This window comes from Dermacentor albipictus, chromosome 1 (genome assembly GCF_038994185.2).
Source record: "Dermacentor albipictus isolate Rhodes 1998 colony chromosome 1, USDA_Dalb.pri_finalv2, whole genome shotgun sequence".
In the NCBI taxonomy this organism is placed as follows: Eukaryota; Metazoa; Arthropoda; class Arachnida; order Ixodida; family Ixodidae; genus Dermacentor; species Dermacentor albipictus.
The window spans coordinates 501,442,418-501,462,155 of NC_091821.1; the positions used below are offsets into that span (position 1 = coordinate 501,442,418).

At 44.0% G+C, this 19,738-nt stretch overlaps 1 protein-coding gene and 1 long non-coding RNA gene across 2 annotated transcripts in view; both read right to left on the reverse strand.

The window, feature by feature from the left end:
* The window catches only part of LOC135909355 (alkaline phosphatase-like), a 122,226-nt gene extending 103,388 nt beyond the window's left edge, over positions 1 to 18,838 (reverse strand). The window contains exon 1 of the mRNA XM_065441304.2: positions 18,060 to 18,838. Within this exon, the coding sequence (XP_065297376.1) occupies positions 18,060 to 18,174 (115 nt within the window). The 5' untranslated portion in view covers positions 18,175 to 18,838. The remainder of the gene's footprint in view (positions 1 to 18,059) is intronic.
* LOC135909353 (uncharacterized) lies at positions 359 to 8,543 on the reverse strand. Its single transcript, XR_010566695.2, has 4 exons — positions 8,261 to 8,543; positions 7,649 to 7,701; positions 6,396 to 6,585; positions 359 to 5,317 (listed from the first exon to the last, which is right to left on the reverse strand). It is a non-coding gene; the product is annotated as an uncharacterized lncRNA (long non-coding RNA).
* Positions 18,839 to 19,738: the final 900 nt, after the last annotated feature.

Here is a 19,738-nt window from a genome sequence, read left to right on the forward strand (position 1 = left end):
AAAACATTTATAAGTTAAACCTATTTCACTGTTCTTCGAGACGTGTTTTTATTTAGAACTTACGATTTAACATTTTAAGCAAGTAAGCTACACATAACAAATAAAGAAGGCCGCACTTATGTACAAAGGAGACCCAGATAATCAAGTGCAATAAAAACAATATTCCAACTTAGATTACATAATCTATGCGTTATACTATGCTTGCTGAAAACAACTGGTTGGCAATTGATAATCCAATCTAACAGTAAGAACAGCTGTCTCACCTTATGGTACTCTTGTTGGCACTTTTCCCCCACAACTAGTGCGTGTTAGCGTCAGTTGAAAATTGATCTGAAAAATACCACATTAAAAAGTTGTGCATCAATTTTATTGTCATACAACATGCAACAGTGTATAAAAGCTTCACAACAGATAATATTAAAAAAATAAATACAGCAAAATTTATACTAATTGTTTATTTATGTTGACAAACATACTTTTCAAGACGAAGTATAATAGCTGACAGACAATTTCGCAGATTGCAATAACCACTAATACAAAACTTGCCATAATGCAAACACGCTGACAAAATATGTAGCACAGGTAGCTGTATTTTGTTACGGCAAAGATAGCACATGAATAATGAGGACAAGGGAGGTAGCAGAACACATAAACTATACCCAGCTGCATGCATGCTGCTGTAACAATACACATGGTGCACCGAGGTCCAAAAGAAACAAAGAGGAAAATGTGAGGAAGGCTTCTTTTACTCATCACAAGCTATCCTGTAAGAGCAGACAGATTATGCACTGGCTGTAATGTACCCTCAGCACATACGTAAATAAGTTCCATTAGATGCCACATTTACAAATCACTCATACAATGTTCTTGTGATCGTCCTTATTCCGATTTTTAACTTGGAAAGCATGACTGAGTTATGTAATTCTTCCCTACACTTTCGCACGTATGCAGAAAGAAGTGTTTCTATAAACACGGGAGATCATGGAAGGATGACTGACACACACTTCTTTTAATTCTTTTGTCTTGGTCTTTATGATTATCTACCACAGCAGTCTTTTGTAGAGTGAAACACATTCAGATAATAAATACACTGTGGGCAACAAAGTGTGAATACCTGTTCTTGATTTCTACCTTTCTCAAGTGTCCCACTAAGGTAAGATTGGTGCAAAAAATTGTCTTCCCAATGTATGCGTTCCCACAAAACAGGAGCAGATGATAAGCCACATTAATGGTGCGTGAAATAAAACATCTGTTCTTAACTTACCACTGCCATTGCAATCTGGTGCGATTTTCTGCTTTGTTGTGTACTCTAGCACAGGTGCTACGCAGTTCACTTGGTGCCCAAAGCAACTCTCACACTATAGCAGGATGTCAATTTTGTTTTTCAAATTCTAAGCGAAACTCAGGTTATGGGGGACAATTGTAAACTTATAGTTTTGCTTTGTATCTTCATAATGTTGTAGAGCAGGGTAGAAAGCAAGAACAGATATTTATAATTTGGGTTCCCATTGTGCATTGCATGGATATGTTTCAATGAATGATAAAACTACTTGGTAAATAAGAGAATTAACTTCGAAGTCTACCATATCAGTAACTGAAAATTTTATGTTTAATTGAAATTTTGTGATTCCCAGTGATGAAGAAACAGTTTTTATAATATGTGCCAAGGCAACTAAGTCACTCATGCTCACAAAGGAAACAAAATAAAAACAACCAAGATTGCAATAAGTTCCAACTTGCAACCAAAAGTGAGACACCTCACATGACTGACTTATGTATTTACTGAGCATGATTTACATCTAGCGCATAATCTGCTTGTACAAGATGACGAACAATTAGTTACTGTTGCTTTCTCTCTGGGGCATTTGGCTCTTCTGAACACATGCACATTGTGTGGCAAAGCTGCGTGGATGTAGCTGGGCACAGCTGTTATTCAGCATCCGTCTGTTCATATGGTCCTGTACTATTATCATTGTAATTTATAATTAGCAAATAGCCTAACTATTGGGTTGATCAGCTCCATTTTAAACAAAACATATTGACAGATTTCCCTGTTGATCGCTAACAAAGTGATGGGTACATCATTTCAGATTTCAAGAAACAGCTGTGGAACAGAACAAATGCTGAAGACAGAAAATCTACAATGACCAGTACCTTCTTTATTAAATGCCATGTACTAGCTTTTTCTGCAATGAATACCATTATTACCAAAAATTGTAGCCTGAAAAGATAATTGGGAAATATTTACAAAAGTGACAGAGATTAGAACTGAATGTTAATTACATATGTATTCTTAAGCAAGATCACAATAATTGAAGTTTCATCAATTTTAGCAAAACACTGACATCCCATTATTGAAGCTAGTCAGTGCTGAGGGTATTGTTAGTTTGTAGGAGTCCTCAGACTGGCAGCTCTGAAATATTTGTCACCATATTTGGTAGAACATGCTTTGCTCTTTCGGATATTACTTTGCCAAAAAGCCTTCTGTAATCCTTGTAGGACAATTCTGTGTGGAAAAGAAATCTATTTGATCATTACTTTTTGGGTATATGTATCTTAGAACTGGTGCTAGTCTGAGTTCTTACAAAGTAGACGTTATTGAGTACTGTAATTCTAATGCCTGCCACAGCTAAAATTTATGTTAGTGAAAATTGTCGCACTGTCATGAAGCAGTTATGTTCAATAATTAGTGGCAGTCACCGGTGAAACACTCAGTACAAAACACAAATATATGGAGTCAAAATTTAAATGTCCAACAAAGTCACGTCTCAAGTCTGCATTTCACAGAACTGTCTTTTTTTCTGTTAGTGTGCCAATACCAATCGCACATTCAAAACATTTTAGTATTGCACTTCTGGTAAATGCAGGAAAATTCACCGTCTTTAACAGAAGCCCTTCGGAAGACAGCCCATATTCGCTTCGACAAGAGGACTTGCCTTAAGTCGCTATGTTGTAGGTCACTGTAGCAAGGGGAACGTTTTGCTGATTGAATATTACTCGAAATATTTTTATTATTTGTACTAGAGCTTTCAAAAGAGAGCCAATTGTAGAGTTCTTCATGCAGATTTCATATATTCCATTAGTTTTTGTTTAGCTGCTTCTTGAGTTATGTCCTATACAACGGCAAAATACATAGTGATATTTGCGGGCACTTTCTTGTGTATTAAATTTTCACAAAAAAGCAGTGTGCTGCAGCTAACTCAGCTCCCTGTAGACTGCCAGGTGCCGATATCTATTCAAACAGCACGTAAAGTTACTAGAAGTATGCAAGATTAGTTGGCAGGCAGGCAGGCCTGCTACTAAAATTATTGAGAATACTTCAATAATTTTTTCTCACAATAGCATGAGAATAACCTCGTGCTTTATAATTGTCCTATACAAATTAAATTTGGCATACATACTCTTCAAGATAAGCAGAATACCAGTATCTAATTGAAATTGCAATCTAAAAATGATTTAAAGTGGCCTAATATTTTTTGCATAATTCTAGTAATTGTACAAGCTGTTTGGATAGGTATCGCCACTTTGCGGTATACACCTAGCTAAATAAGATACAGCATGAAACCATTTGCGAAACTTTTACACACAAGTGCCCATAAAAATATATTGCCTTTATGTAGGACATAACTAAACACCAGCTACACAAAAACCAATGACAATTCAAATCTACATAAAACTCCCTATGAATAGCAGTACATTCAAATTTCTAGTACAAATTAAAAAAGTTGTGTCGAGGAGCATTTCCCCTTAATAAGTGGGTGTCAGTGTTTCTACCAAAGGGTTACAAAATGCCTTGAGGCATACCATAGGGAGTTTTATAAGTAGCACACGCATGCATCTGTCTAAAAAGTCCGATGCCCTGCTTGCATTCCTTAGACATTTTTCTGCATTCTGTTGTATGTCACCGTTTGCATCCCTTAACACTGAGGGCGCAAAACCGAAAAACAGCCTATTAATACACTTAATTTTTAGCCTGTAAAGGGGTTGCATGCGAATGGGGGCAGCCAACTCTAGCATGAGAATAAACAAATATTTGTTCTCGCATTATTGAAACCAGTCAAAATATAATCTCGCAAATCTGGAAATGAATGCACAAAGAACCTTGCTAATTGTTACATTAGTGTCCCGAACAAGATCTTTTGATGTTTATAATTCCTAGTTTTATTCACTTTCCTCTAGTAACTGGGCTTTGACTTACAATACTCAGTGTAGGAGACTAACCCAGGCCTGGAAGCCAATATTTAAATCTGGAATAGACATTCATCCCCCGACCACATGGCACTGCTACGTCATCAGAAGAAACATGCATCCATGGACATATAGTCTGTAAAATTATTTTTACATGATCTGTAGCGTTACTCTTGCACTAACAAATTCTGAAAATTAGGAAATACATCTGCTATTTAAAGCACTGCTGCAAACCCGTGTGTTTGAGAAATGTAATACTCAAAAGGTGTAATACAACCAATGTGTGCATGAAACCTATGCTGCCTTTGACATTCGTCAGTGTGGCAAATAAGCACTGAGAAATGCCAAGGGTATCATAGCTTTCATGTCTCCAACCTTGTATGCGAGTACCAGTATCTTTGCAGTGAAAGAAGTCACATTATTACCAGACTTATGAGGGGAACCAATGTTTCTCTAGTTCAATAGTTTCTTTCTTGTGCTCCTATATCCTTGAGTTTTCAAAAAATAATGGGTGCTTGAAATAAGTACTCTATATTGCTCTTAAATTTATCCTGCACCAGAGCCCGTGTTATGTTACATTTCTTGAACACATTGCAGTGCTGTAGATTATCAAAGGAAGAAAAAAATGCCGTAAGTTCGTATTTTAGCCTTCCGTACAACAAGAATTAATAACCTATCAATTACATCCACAAGTACGAAAGAACTACGAGAAACGGGGCTTAAAGGCAGGTATACATTAGAATAGCAGGGGCTGATGGTGAGAATTCTAAGAGAAAGGAACTATTAAAAACTAGATACTAAAGACACATATGAATTGTAACAGAAATATTTACAAAGAATTTGAAGAGACAAATAGAATGTCTGTTCAAATCACTCCACCCCAACACTCATCCATGGTTCGATAAGTGATCACAGCCGGTGATGCTGTTTGGATAGATGGTAGGTGAGGCACAGCTGTGAAATAGGTAGCACATGTAGAGGGGTCACCAAAGGTTGCACGCTGGTTGCACAGCAGTTTGCCTTGACCTCCGGACTCCCTCGACCCTGATGCGTGGAGCCTGGTTATACGTCGTTCGCAAGAGGCCTGGCCCGAGTGTGCGGCACGGCTTGGGTAAAATTTCGAGGCAACCTGAAAAACACAGATTCATATATTAGCACCAAAATATTCTGTACCATAGGGCAAATCTGAAGTTTACCATCTGCACATAGCAGATGATGAAAACAGACACAAGTCACCAGACTCAAGGTATATAAATGTGCAAAAGTGGAAATGAATGTGAAGAGCTGCTTATAGGATGGAATCCTTCAATTTGTCTTTTGTGGATCAATAATAGTATCTTAACATAAAGTCAAGTGTACATGACCCTCCCTATTTGTGTAAGTAGGCTATTCCATGCCAGCTGTTCCAACCTGGCACACAACCACGTGGAATTTCTTCTTGAAAACTGAGGGCCTTTCAATATGGAACAAATCTCAATTTCACACAATACTTGAAGCAAAAAAAAATTTTACTGCCATAAACATTATGTCAAATTTCGTGTAATGCACCAAAGTATGCATCATAAAATGGCAGCCAAAAATTTGGTTCTTTCATTAAGAGGGCCAAATTTTTAACAACGAAGAGAGGCCTTACACCAAAAACTTGACTGCTTATTAGCCACTGCTCAGTCTATTATGGCTGATTAAAAATGGACAAAATGGCTTATTAACTTTATTTTCACAAAAGTGACCTACAGCAAAAGCTGCAAATTTATGCAATCCATGTGTTTAGGACTTGTGCTGTGTGCAAGAATGGTATCAGAAAGATACATTATGCAGCAGTGCAGAGAGGAGGATGAACTTGGAAAAGAAGACAGTTTTGGTGTACGTTTATCGGCCTGCTTACCATTGAGGCAGCCCTCGTAAATTTATGCCAAATACCATGTGTGAGAGCACATGGTATTCTTTTTAAATTGGTAAAGCTTTATCAAAGTAGTTTTTGTGTTAAGCAAAAAAAAATTGTGCAAGTGGTCTCTTGCAGTTTGAAAATTTACATCGCATTTCGTCTAATACACATAGCCTCTTGGCGGCTAAGGCAAACTGCGTGGACTTGAGCATCCCTGCACAGATAGCAGGGAGTCTAAACTGCTTTGAAGTTAACTCTTTCATTGCTGAGTGGCTACAAGCCACTTCACTCAAAAAGTTGCCACTTAATCACATGTGTTTACCCTAATCTTTCTGCCGGCTTCCAGCCTGCTGGCATCATCACTAAGGCTGCCAACTCCCTAGTGGACATAGTCGGGACATGGTGGCGGCAGGATGCAGTGGCAGAAGCCGCCAAAGGCTCCCAACTACCTAGTGGACGTAGTCAGGACAGGATGGTGGGAGGACACAGGGGTAGGAGCTGCCAGAGTGTACCTGCAACAAATTTGCACAAATGTTCTTAGTCCTACCATGACATGATTTACAATAAAACTGAGCTGTCTGTGTAACATGGCTACCAATACAAATAAAGGTAAACAGTTAGGTCCTACGACACAACTAGAAGCCCAACAAAAAAGAAACGGTACTTATGTTTATGAAAATCCAAACAATGAAACAAAAAATGTGTAACCGGTTTGTGCATGGAAGCTCGGTTGAAACCTGAGCTCATACCATCAAGTGATCTGCTAGACAACTGCAAGCCTGGCACCTAAATATGTCATTGTAAATTATTTTTACATGCATTATGTTAAGCTGCATTAATACAAGTTCAAAATCTCTTAATATAAGTAAATCACCAAGCTAATTCAATTAACGAATTCCAGTGGTCGTTAATGCAACAAAGTGCAAGCTCGGAATAAAGCTGGCTAAACTGGGCAGTGAAAAATAGCAATGTGGTTCTCTACATCTTGTTTTCCTGGCTTTCGCTTTAGCACTGGAATATACAAGAATTTTGACATTCCTCATATTTCACCCTGCTAATTTTTATGCCATAATGCATAATACTTCAGCAAGAGGAATAATGCGTTCTTTCAACCGTAAATAGTGATAGAACAAGAAAATTCATTGGAGCCAACGTTTTAAGAAGAAAAATCTCCTTCTCTTTGTTGAAATATTGGCTCCAGCGGTCCTTGTTCTACGGCTCTTCATCAGTTCAAGTCTCTTGTCTTCCTGTGTACCTCTGTACTTTCAATGTTATGTCAATGAAACTGTAATAACGGATCATTAGTAAATGTAGCTGATGAGGAACTTGGGCTTGTTGGTAGATAACGACAGAGTAACTGCGCAACATAAAGATACGGACAAAGGAGGCTTGTGTGTGTTGTCTCCTCCAGCCATGTCTCCCCTTTGGGTGATTACTCTGTCTCAATGTAAAACTGTTACCCTTTGCACAATAATAGTAAAATGCATAAAGACAGGAAAGTGGACACAAAAATTACAACAAATAGCATCATATGCTAATGAGATATGCAAAAGTGCCTGCTACGATTTGTCTCACCCATAACGTGCTGGTAAGATGGTGACTTCTGGCTGTTGCCATTTCTTGAATACCTAAAATAAAATACATTTCAAAATTATAAAAATACACACGACAACAGCAGTAGCCGAGGACATAATGCATTGTTTAGTACAAGAAGGTTAACTAATCTTCGATACACGGCAGACGAAATTTCCTTTATTAATTAGCAGAAAAATACAACACACTTCATTTCATTCAATAGTGTCAGCGTTTCTTGCTACAAGAAAAAAGGTATTTCTGCATGGAAGCAGCAAAATAATAAATGGCCTTCTACTTTTACAAAATATGTTGCAGCGACTAAGCCAACTACAGCTGTATATACTTAAAATTGTTCAAGTTACACTTCAAGTTACGCAGTACTTGATATTCTACAGATTTTTCGATGCGACAGGCCACTCGTCACTAGAGTCGTTAAGAACGGTGTTTATCCTGAGGCTTCCGTCTGCCAGTAGTATTTCCGCATACATACGCGCACGCATGCCTAAGAAACGTCTGTGAACTGCCAAGAGAAACATGGCGCAAAATGTAGCCGTACCGGAAGGGCCGAGTACGCGCCGTTTGTAAACTCGGAACAAAAGCTGATATGCTTACCTGAGACGTTAAGAGCAATATGGCACAGGTCACTCCCCGCTGGCAGTCGTTCGTATGCATCTGGTCGTCTCTGTCCGTTGCGATCTCCCATATCACAATGAAAGATGCAGTGCAAACCGCAGTACTTCGGGCGCTTATCGGCGATACGCTGCTGCTGGCGGCGGTCCCCTCGTCGCAATCACACAGCACGGACAGAAGCTCCCACCGTAACTTGCCACAACGCTTGGTTGCAGTCGCCCTTAACGCAGCGATTTCAGAACCACTCAACGCCAACGTACTCGTGCGTGATGCAGCACAAGTTCAAAATGGCGTCATGCTATTGACGGCTTCGGCTTTGGATCATTTTGTATCTGCACAACTGGGCAAAACAGTTGCGCTAGTTTCGATTTTGTTTCCTTGCGTTGAAATAAAAACTGTTTTGCTCACTGATAATTTTACGTCACTTAAGTAATGTTTACGAATGAAACAGCCATGAATTTAACACGCGTCTTGAAATACCCGCTACGCTCACTTGGCAGAAGCAAAATTTTCTCGTCCGAGAGTGGTTGTGTTTTAAATGTCTCTCGCTGGGCTGTCGGAGCGTGCTCGAAGTCTGAAGACGCGGCGTAATTGTCCTTAATTTGCTTAGCTATAACGGTGCGGCTGCCCTTGATTTCTGTCGAGTGCAGTTTGCTCTGATGTAAGGTAGAACTACAAAGCCGCCCATGTTACTGAATGATCTAGTGCACCTGAAGCTGCCAGAACTCCGGTATTTCCTCCACAAGTTTTTGCGACTGTGTGCCGCTCTCACCAAATGCGAGCGTATAGTCATTTGGCGGAGATTTAGCAACACATTTTTTAGAACTATCGTTCACCGCTTTATCACGACATGGCAGCAGCGTGGTTGGTATTCTATTTTCTATGTATTGCGAATTTTGCGATAGCAATTATATGGACACAACCGCCGAAATATATCTGTCGGTGTTGCCGTGAGCTTACGTATAAAGTGCGATAAGATCCTATCCTGCGCCGTTAGCTGTGCACGTTAAAGGACGTGTACGAGGGCGAGCCGAGATGTATAGTGCCTGGATGGGTGCCCCAAGTATCTATAGGTGGTCACGTGATAAAACGCGCGCAAGCCGGGGAAAGGAGGCGCTGGTTTAGCACGCTTCTCCTCTGGCCGTTGCTCTAGCCCGGTCTGGCGCCACTCTCGCTCTGTCTTGGAGATAATTCCCGATGGGTGCCAAGTGGGGAGGGGGGGGGAGAGGGGAAAGGCGCTTCTATATCGCCATTTGAAGTTTCGGGGACGCTTTGAAGGACGAGGCAGCAGAAGCGTTCTGTTCGCGCCCTTCATCACGCGGACGCTGTGGCAGCGAGTGTTCGCGGTCATTGAGTGAAATCTGTTCATGTTTGCACGTGCGCGCGTGACCCCGTGCTTGCTAATTTACGGAGTAAGCGATTGTTTACTGCAGTTTATTCAGGCGATGAAGCTACGAACCTTGATCGTGCAGTTGTTCGTGCAGTGGTTCATGCAGCATTGGGGGGAAACTGCTATATTTTTGTTTTTAAATTTCTGAGGGGTTCAAAAGCAGTGCTGCGTACGCTAGTGTTTGTTTCTGGTCGCGGAACGCAACGCACTGCGGTAGCCCAGTGGCTTTGGTGTTGCGCTGCTGAGCTCGAGGTCACGGGTCCAATCACAACCGCAGCAGTCGCATTCCAATGGGGGCAGAATGCGAAAACGCGCGTATATTGTGCATTCCGTGCACGTTAAATAACCCGAGCTGCTGAAAATAAATCTGCAGTTTTCCATTACCGTGCGCCTCATAACAAGATCTTGATTTTGGAACCTAAATCCTCAAAATTTAACTTTACGTAGCGCAATTACATTTACAATCGACACTGTTGAGTGCGCCTACTGAACTTGTTATCTCGTTGCTGTGCTCTCTTTAGTAGCCAATGCTATATTTTTTAGATTTACTTATGGTCAGAATCCATTGTGACAAATCCGGGTCTTCCTTAGCATAGGAAGCCAGCTATCGCTTAAGCGTGTGATATATCAACAAACATGTTCAAGAAAAATCGATATTTAGAGTTCGATGTAATTGCAGAACATGACAAGCTTGACGAAAGAATGATACACCGCATGTCGGTAACATGTCGGTAACATCATTTCAGCATCAAACAAAACACTCGGTTTTCTAAAACGTCACCTTCGTCTTGCCCCACCACATGTTAAATTGCTCGCGTATAAATCACTTATAAGACCCAAATTAGAATATTCATGCCCCATCTGGAGCCCACTTCAAGCATATCTAATCACCGCATTGGAAGCTGTGCAGAATCGTGCTGCCCGATTCATTCATTCCTCATACTCATATGACGTCAGTGTTTCATCCTGGAAAGCTACATCCGGACTGTCACCCCTCTCTTTTCGTCGTCGCATTGCTAGCCTCACGCTTTATCACAAATTCTTTTATTCTCCTCTCAATCAAGCACCGTATATCGCCGCCGCATCACGCATATCTCACCGCACCAGTCATCCCCTTCAAGTTGCCCGCCCACTATCACGTACTACTACGTTTTCAGCCTTGTTATTTCTTCGAGCAGCCACGGACTGGAACGGCCTACCCCATGACATCGTCGCCATCGCTTCAACACCTGCTTTTCAAGAACGCGTTCACCTTCATGAAGGTGAACGCGTTCACCTTCAAGATCACCTTCATATTAAATCACCATCACTGTTTGTTTTCCTCACTACAAATGTAATCCCACCCCTTATGTAACACCCCCTGAAATGGGGGCCTTTAAGGAATGAAACTGAACTTAACTGATTACAACCAGGACAGGAACCCGAGGGCCTGCCTAAAACAGAAGACGTTATCTGATATTTCTTCTGCATTTTAATCTTTCTCTTGCCAGACTCATCTCGAATATCAGAGGAGTCGCAATCTTGCACGACGACTCTTCGCGTCCTATTAGGAGTCAAACGACCCACACACAAATGTTGACTCTTATTTTGTGACTCTACCCGCGCGAAAATGGGTCTTCGTAAGAAAAAAGAGAGTCAAGTTGCTGTGACTCACTTTTTACTCTCTTTTTTCTTAGAGTGTGCGACAATGCATGTTATGTGGCGAGTTTACCGTTCCTAATGCTTACGGTAGCTAAGAAAGAGCCTCGTTGAACGCGATAAAAAGTAATCGGAGGTACTACGTGCCAAAACCACGATCTGATTATATGAGGCACGCTGTATACAGTTCGGCACTCCGACGCGATAAAAAGTAATCGGGGGTTCGACGTGCCAAAACCACGATCTGATTATATGAGGCACGCTGTATGCAGTTCGGCACTCCGGATCAATTTTGACTATCTGTGGTTATTTAGCGTCCAACCAATGCACCATACCTGGGCTTTCCTGCATTTCGCCCGCGTCGAAATGCACCCGCAGTGGCCTGGATTTGATCCCTCGACCTCGGGCTGAGTAACGCAACACCCTAGCCACTAACCAACGCATGGCGGGCCTTGTCAAACATGGCAGCACCCATGGCTTCCGCTTCAAAGTGAATTTTCGTGATGGATACGCTCTCACTGTCGTTGATCTCCATGAACTAACGAAGTAAGCTTTGGCTTCCTGTAAACTCATCTAGAACGTTAGCTATGAGCACATAGCATGACCAATTTCTCAGATCGGCGATTCCGGCGTATACGTATACGCCTAACGAGACACATCCGCATAGCAACAGAGCGGTCGCGAATGGATTGCTTGCCTTCGGGAACGTTTGGAACGAGGAAACAGACAGCGCACTACGTTTTAGCATCTTCCTCACATTTGCGTTCTTTTACGGTAAAAAAAAGGTCTTCAAGGGACGCACACCGTAACGTCAAGCAGAGATGCTTGCGATTAACGTACCGTAAGGCTACAATTGCTGTTCTAACATTGTATTTTGTTTCGAGCACCGCGAGCAGCGATCTCAAGCGATTGCAGCTGCACAAGGCACGGTGACTGACAACGATAAAAAGACAAGGGCAGTAAATTAGTGTTCAGATGGAATAAGCTATGTCAAACCTGGCTTCCTCAATGGACGTTCTCCGCACAGTCAGAAGCAGGCCCTCTCAGCGCTTAGACAAGCATGCCGACGAGTGTAGCCCTGGACGCGTGTGTTTGTGATTACGTTAGTGGTTATATGTCTTGAAGTGCAGATCCCAGGAAAGGGCAACTAGGCTTGCTGACAACTTTCTGCGGCAATGAAGGGAAAGCTGCGAGGGGTGGAACGTCTGCACGTGTGTTACTGCGCCAAGTAGTTCCACAGTGTCTGAAGTGCGAACGCGTACGCGTTTGACCAGCTGAGTGGTGTGCACACTCACTCCCAAAAGCCGAGTATCCGGCACACACGTCTGCATCGACTGGACCCCTCGCATCAACTTCATCTTCGATCTGGACCATCCCGACCTAAGACAACATTTTTTTTACCGACTCTGGCTTGATGCCGCTGTAAAGAAATCGCTTGCTTTACGCATCAAAAGGGAAGAAAGGGCTGCGCGTGACCCCTGCGGCAACGAGGAAAATATCGGACAAGTTCTTTGGATCAGGTTCATGCTGCGAGCGTGGTTGGTGCCACGTGACTGCCCCACGGACAAAACGGCCGTGCAGTTCGGGCATCTCTTGTGCGGCCTACGTTCTACTGTGCTCGAAGCCCGCACGCCGCTACGGCTCGTAGAGGGCAATATCTTTTATAGTAATAAATAGTACTAGTTGCGTGATCGAGTAGCCTTCCGATTATTTGATGAGTGCTTTAATGCGCGATTAATAAGTTGGTAATATGAGCAAAGCCAAGTTAGCGTCGGCAACTATACGCCATCGTTTTATTTGCTGAGAAGCAAGGAAGCGAATTACTGATTATGGGGACAAACTCCACCCACGCGCGCTGCACTTCCAGTTGACGGAGGTAAAAGAAGTAGTCTCAGCTGCAGCTGCCAGTGTGTGGACATTGAAAAAAGGGTCAGCGACAGCTCCTGGAAAAGTTATCAATGTAGTGTTGTCTTTCCGTTGACTTTCTGTTGCTCCCAACATATGTTCAAATTATATTGAATGTCATATAATATTTTACAAGGGAAAAACTTTAATTCAAGTTTTTTTTTTTATGCGTGAACTGTAGGTGCCGCAAACACGTTGCTTCCACAGTTACACCCTGGTTAATAAAACTAACAGCGTCAATTTCCCTATAAGCTCACTTATACGTAAAGCTATCAATCCGATAATTGAGTGATTAATCGAATTGAATGCTTCAATTTATCGGGTTAATTTTTCGATTGAACACAAACCTACATTTTAAACATGTGCACCAAACTAGGTTGCCCTTTTCAAATCACACTTACTAATCGATGATCACACCAGCCTACCTTCACGCACTTCTCCCGAAAACGAATAGATCTAAACAAGAACGGCGTCGTAATTTTTTAGCGACGCCTTTTCCGATGCCATACATTTTCACGCTTAGTCACTGGTCAGTGTGACGCTCCGTCAGCGCTATCATCTAGATTTGTTGACCGCCAACGCTGGATGCTGAGTGCGGCATGGAATCGATCGGAAAGCATCACTAGCAAATAGAAGCGCATGAATGGAAACAGTGTAAGTGTTCGACTCGGTGGCCCCTTTCTGTAGGTGTCAACATAGTGGACACGTCCATTTCGTCTGCTGCTGAAGTGCCTATTGGCTGAAGGTGACTGCGTCCTTGTGACGTGCACCCAAGCGCAGACAATCAGAACACCTACAGCAGACGAAATGGACAGGTCCACTAGGTGGACACGTGCACAATACCACCGCTGTTTTTTTTTGTTTTTGTTTTTTTTTTGTGGGAACACTGACGGCGCTCCCTGGCGCCGAGACGCTATAGGCCTTCGCAGAAAGAAGAGCGAGCTCTCTTCGTCTATGGAACTCGATCCTAACAAATTCTCTTCTGTGAGTTGATGTAGGAATAAGCTGATTTCTTAACAACTGCTCATCTGGAAGCAACGCGTTTTAGCCTATTAGTTGAGTAGGTGCGCACAACTTAGAATTTGACCTAATCTGTTCCTTAGGAAAGGAACTAACAGATGGGCCGCACGAGTCAAGGTCAGTTTGCGAATTATTATTTGCCTATGGTATTGTTGGCCGCAATGATATCCCCTATTTGTTTTAATAAACAGCTGATAGATGCGCTTAGTATGTTCTGTTCTCCATGTGGTTCAACTTTGCAGTGCTGCTTGTTGAACACAAGTGTGATAACCAAGTAGCCTTAATGCAAGCCTCATTCAATGTTAGTTTAGTAGAGGTGTTTCTTGGGCCAGTTGGTGCATGATGACAGTGTGATGGTTTCAACAGGTAGAGACAGAGAGAGACTAAACATCTTTGTTTTGTGAATGCAGCTTTAGACAGACGTCCTCATTTCATGATGCCTGGAGATCGGGCCGCGTCCTGGGCCTTCGCTATCAGCCCTTGCAGATCTTTGAGGTCGGAGCTGGCCATGGCTCTGTCCCAACGTTATTTCGTGTGATAAGGGTGTAGAGCCTTTAGTGGTGCCTGTCTGCAACCCCCTACTATATGCCTTAGTGGACCCGGTATACGGGAACACATGGAAAACATAAATGCACAGGACACAGTACAAAGCTGAACTTACAACTGAAGCTTATCGCTAACAAATTCTGTTGATCGCCGCCACGCATGCGTAAAGACCACGCCATAAAAAACCAAGCCAACAACCTAGTCATAATCCCTCCTCCCCCCTCCCCCTAAGGCCATCAGCACGTACTTTTGTATCTTTCGAGAAAGGTATAAAAATTCAATTGAACTATTCAAAAATACAATTCAATTAAGAGTTGGACCGACGGTTCATTCACACATACGAAATTGAGCGCCGAACTTTTTCATGTAGAAACCTTCTCATATATCTCTCTCCATAAGGGCTTATGCCACAGGTTTTTGCTTGCTTTCTTTCTGCTTGGTATTTACGCATACGTGGCGGCAATCTTCAGAATTTGTTCGCAATAAGTTTGAGTAGTAAGTCCAGCGTTGTTGTCCGCGTTTATTTATTTCTTCTTTTGTTCTTTAGGTGCACGTGCCTCTACGTGCTGGAAGCATGACTGTCAGCCTGTTCCGCTTCATCGGTTCAAGCTAGTTTGAGTGGAACGCTAGTGCGCACATTTCAGCTGCGCTCGGTCATTACAGAAGCGCATGCTATTGCAAGGGCAAAGTAACGAATGTAGGGCAACATTCGGCGAGTAGCCACAATCGGGCCAATGACTTCTGCGCAGAGGTGCTTCAATGGAACAATAAAAAAAATGCTAGCGATGCTTGTAATCAGCGCTTCAGTGCAAGCGCTGAAGCACCCAGTCATTTTCTTTGTTCCGTCCGTGTTCGATAGTCGCTAAGAGGTGTCAGGTTCCCCGGCTATCAAATCCCATTACCTCGTCAGCCACGAGTCGCTGCCAGAGTATACAAAACGTCACTGTTCTTTTGTTCATTAAGACTCATTATATTCACTGGCAAGGAACACGTAGAGGAGCGCTCGGTTTGAAGAACGAAAAGAGGAGGTACACGGCACACAGCCTCGTCTCTCTATGAGGTGATCGATCTATAGCGTCCCAGCATGTATAATGAAGTTTCACTTCTATCCATTTATTGGCAGCGTTTTCCGTTCCAAACAAAGCAAAACCGAAGCAGAAAGCTCTGGATTAATTTTTAGCACTTAAAATATTTTCGTTAACGCCGACCAAGACCTCAGAAACAACAAACATTGCACCCCATTTCCACTGGTGTGCAGCAGAAAATAGAGCCCACGACTAAGCGCTTAGCAATAAAACACGCCACTTCTTTAGGTGAAAAAGCCTGCGCGAACTCAAGGAAACGACGAGAAAAAGACGGGATTCGCTTACCAAACAACGACGAAATATCCTGCCCATGCACTGCCAAAAATGTGGCTGCTACATTGTCTCAACAAAATATGAACACGGGGGCGTTACAAGAGGCACATTGAAAGAAAAATATTATAAGCTTGTTTGCTGTTTACGCAAGTCCAGATTTGGCGCCATTATAAGGGCTGCATTGGTATGACTCACTGAAACGTTATATCAATATTTACTTATTTATTTGTTTGTTTATTGGTATCTACGTGCTCATTTAGTTTAGGTCGCCTTATCATGGCACTCGTGTTCACGACTATCTGTGAGCCCACATGCTGTATCTTTGCACTTTTTTTCATTCCCTTATCGCACAGCCAAAACTAGTGATAACGGTTGTGTGGAGTCATCTCCGAGGATTCAACGAAGGATGAAAAAAGGAAACGGGAAATGAAACGTTAGATTGCACGGCGTCAGCTTACGGCACACGCGAGTTTCTAGTACCATGTGTTATAATTTGGAATAAAGGCCATCTCTGATGATAAGGAACGCTGTAGTCAGGGGCTCTGGGTTAATCTTAACCACGTGGCTTTCTTCAACGTGCACCTAAACTTGAGCACACGGGCGTTTGTGCATTTCGTCCCCATGGAAGTGCGGCTGTCGCGGCCGGGACCGAAGCCGCGGCCTCGAGCTTAGCAGCCCGACTCCGCAGGTACTAAGCCACCGGGGTGGGTCACGCGCCCTTCTCGTGGCCCATGTTGGTTTCGCTGACTAGAGAATTGTCAGAACGCTGACTAGCTGCAGCGTGCCTCATGTATAGCACGCTACATAGACCGCCGTCTCACAGAGGATAATGTTGGCCGCATATTCTAAGGGAACAGATGGCCCAGCTCTCTTAGTAAGGCCCTTGATTAACGTGATACTGTGAGCGAGTGCGTACGCGTTTTTTTTTTTTCTTGGTCGCAAACACTCCATTTTCCCATTTTCCGGTGGACCCTCGAAGAGCGAAGTAGTCCCCGCGTGGTATGATAGAAGTCGAAAGCCGGCCCACCGGAAACAGTAGCGCGCATAGAAAAGCCAGTGGAAATGCGACCGAGAGTACTGACATTAAATAGACGACGCCATCTCGCGTGAATATGTCGCAGTATTTGATCATAGCATGTACATTCATGCGTTTCTGAAGCTCGGCGGTCCTTTAGAAATACACTACTATGTCACGGAACAATGCATTCATCATGGTTTGGGGGTGGGTATCTGTGCCGCTATGTGTTATGTGTGGCGAGAGCCAACCGGTACTTCAATCGCCGCTTCCTCAAAGACCAGTCCGGTACACTGAGCACCGTCTGCGACGGCCTGTGTTCGCATACGCCACAGGCCCAGCGTTTCCACGACAGCGTCTCAAAAGGCTGTAACTGTCCCCAAGGACGCGAAAACACTCCCGCTTACCATCGGGACCGGTAGCACCGCACTAACGTGTGGTTTTAACACTAAGTTGGACTGCACTATTTTCGGGAGTGGGGCACGCAAACAGTCACAAAAAATTCGCGGTCAGTTGTCAAATAATGCTGAACGCATTAAAATATTGCACCCAGTGCCCCAGAGCTGTAGCATTATGGCAAGCGCTTTCATTCGCGTAGTTTTGTTTTGCCGCTCGAGGGGTGGCCCTAGCTGTAGTAAGGAAGTGGGCAACTTTCACTTGGAAGTGCTGCGTGCCACTTGTGCTAACCTTCAAGTAAGTTCGCGGCGGTCGCAGGACTCTTCTCCAGATTCTTGAATACACCGGTCACGTGGGCACGAGTGTACGTTTAGATGCATTTTTCATTAGTGTATTTGCACTCTGGCAAGCACTTACGACTACATTTGGCAACGAGGTGATACCGAGTGCGCTTTCTCAGCATGCCTGGAAGTGACACTACGTGTGACGTGGAATAAAAAACGAGCCGCTCACCTTCGCTCTCTTCATGTGGAACCGGGAACACCGACACTGGCACTGTCGCCGCGGCCAGGGCGATGGTGACGACCAGCAGCGTCGTAGCGCGACCGATTCCCACGTGCGGGATCATTTTGCGGTCGGGCAGCGGAGTATGTTCGCTTCGTGCAACAGGGTCGATCTACGTAGCAGGTGATGCGCTCCGGCGGTAAAACGGAAGAAATTTAACGAGGGCGAGGCAACAACCAGCTGTGATGCAGAGGTGTTTCTTCGTGAAATCAGCTCGCGCAGCTTGACCAGTCGACGAATCGAGAGAAGGAGAATCAAATCGCCCGCTTCCAAAGGGAGGAAAATTTGCCGCGTTGTTTTGTGTGAGAACACCGCGTATCATTTGACTAGTACAGTGGTCTTGAGGTCTGCGTTTCACGCCACAAAATGACAAAACTTGCCGACAGAAATCAGCCGCAATAACCGCCGACTTTCCGCGTCCGTTTCGCAAACGCACGTATCCAAGAGAGCCGATGCTTCTCTTAGCACAGTCATCGCTGCTCGAGAACGCTGGGTGAAGTGAGTAGCGGGTCCATTGTGTTGCGCACGGTTTCGGGCCACGAAGGTCTCGCGGCGGCGAGCTGCGAGGAGGTGGGCGTGGAAGTGACCAACCTTCGGAAGCGAGCGCCGTAGACGCCCACTGCGTAGCGTGTCCAGCGGCGGCGCACGTTCCTTTCTCGTTCGGGTCGCGCGCGCGTCAACGGCGTTCGCCGTCGTTTCCGTGAAGAGGGGGGGCCAGCGGCGACCCACTCCGCGCACGTGACGCCCGGCCGGGTTTGGCGGCGCGCCCGTCGACGACGCTGGGAGCGCCGTCTTCTCGCCTGGTCGGGCTGATAAGGCCCGCGTGGTGGCGAGTGAACGACGCCGGCTACCGCAAAGGTCCGGAGGCTTATGGAAGGATGGGTATTGGCAAAGAGCGCGGGGTCGAAAAACTTATTCACCTTGCAATGCCTCTGGGTTTTGTAGGTTCAAGATCGTTAACTGACGCGTTCTATTACTGAAAACAATCTTTAAAAATGTTTGCCCATTAAGGGTGTATCTTCGCCTCCCAAAATAATCGTCGTATTTCGGACTTGCGTTTGCTTTCTTAAGAACTCTGCGCTCGCTACTTTCCTATGCTATGTAACGCTGATAACGCTGGTAACGCTCATGTTTGTAACCTGGGAGTAGAGTGCACGAATCGCGGGAGAAAGGATAGACGACTATTATTGTTTTATTCAAGATAAGCTCCTCAGTGTGCAAAATTTTTTAGAGTGCATATTGACAGGTGTATACACTCAACGATAACATAATTGGAGCAGAACAATTTTGAGGTTGCAAACGACTTTTTTTTCTTTTTGCAGTGCTCCGAAGATCAGTTTCTTTTCTGCACAAGAACATTCCACAACGATACGGCCCTAAAACAACTCGGGAGAACGGTGCACTCAGCTTTTGCCTGAATCTTCTAAGAATGCGGCAGCGTTTGTGAGTGACACAAGGAAATGGGAAAAGCGCTCTCTGAATGAGGCCGGTGGTTGGGTATCGCAGTCGGCGGCAGCAAAGTCTGTGTGGGGCGCCGACAACTATGCAGGGGCGTTTCCACGGTCGTATTGAAGACTGCTGGAACGCGACGCGTGCACCAGGAAAGCGCCTTGTCGGCGGCCGTGGAC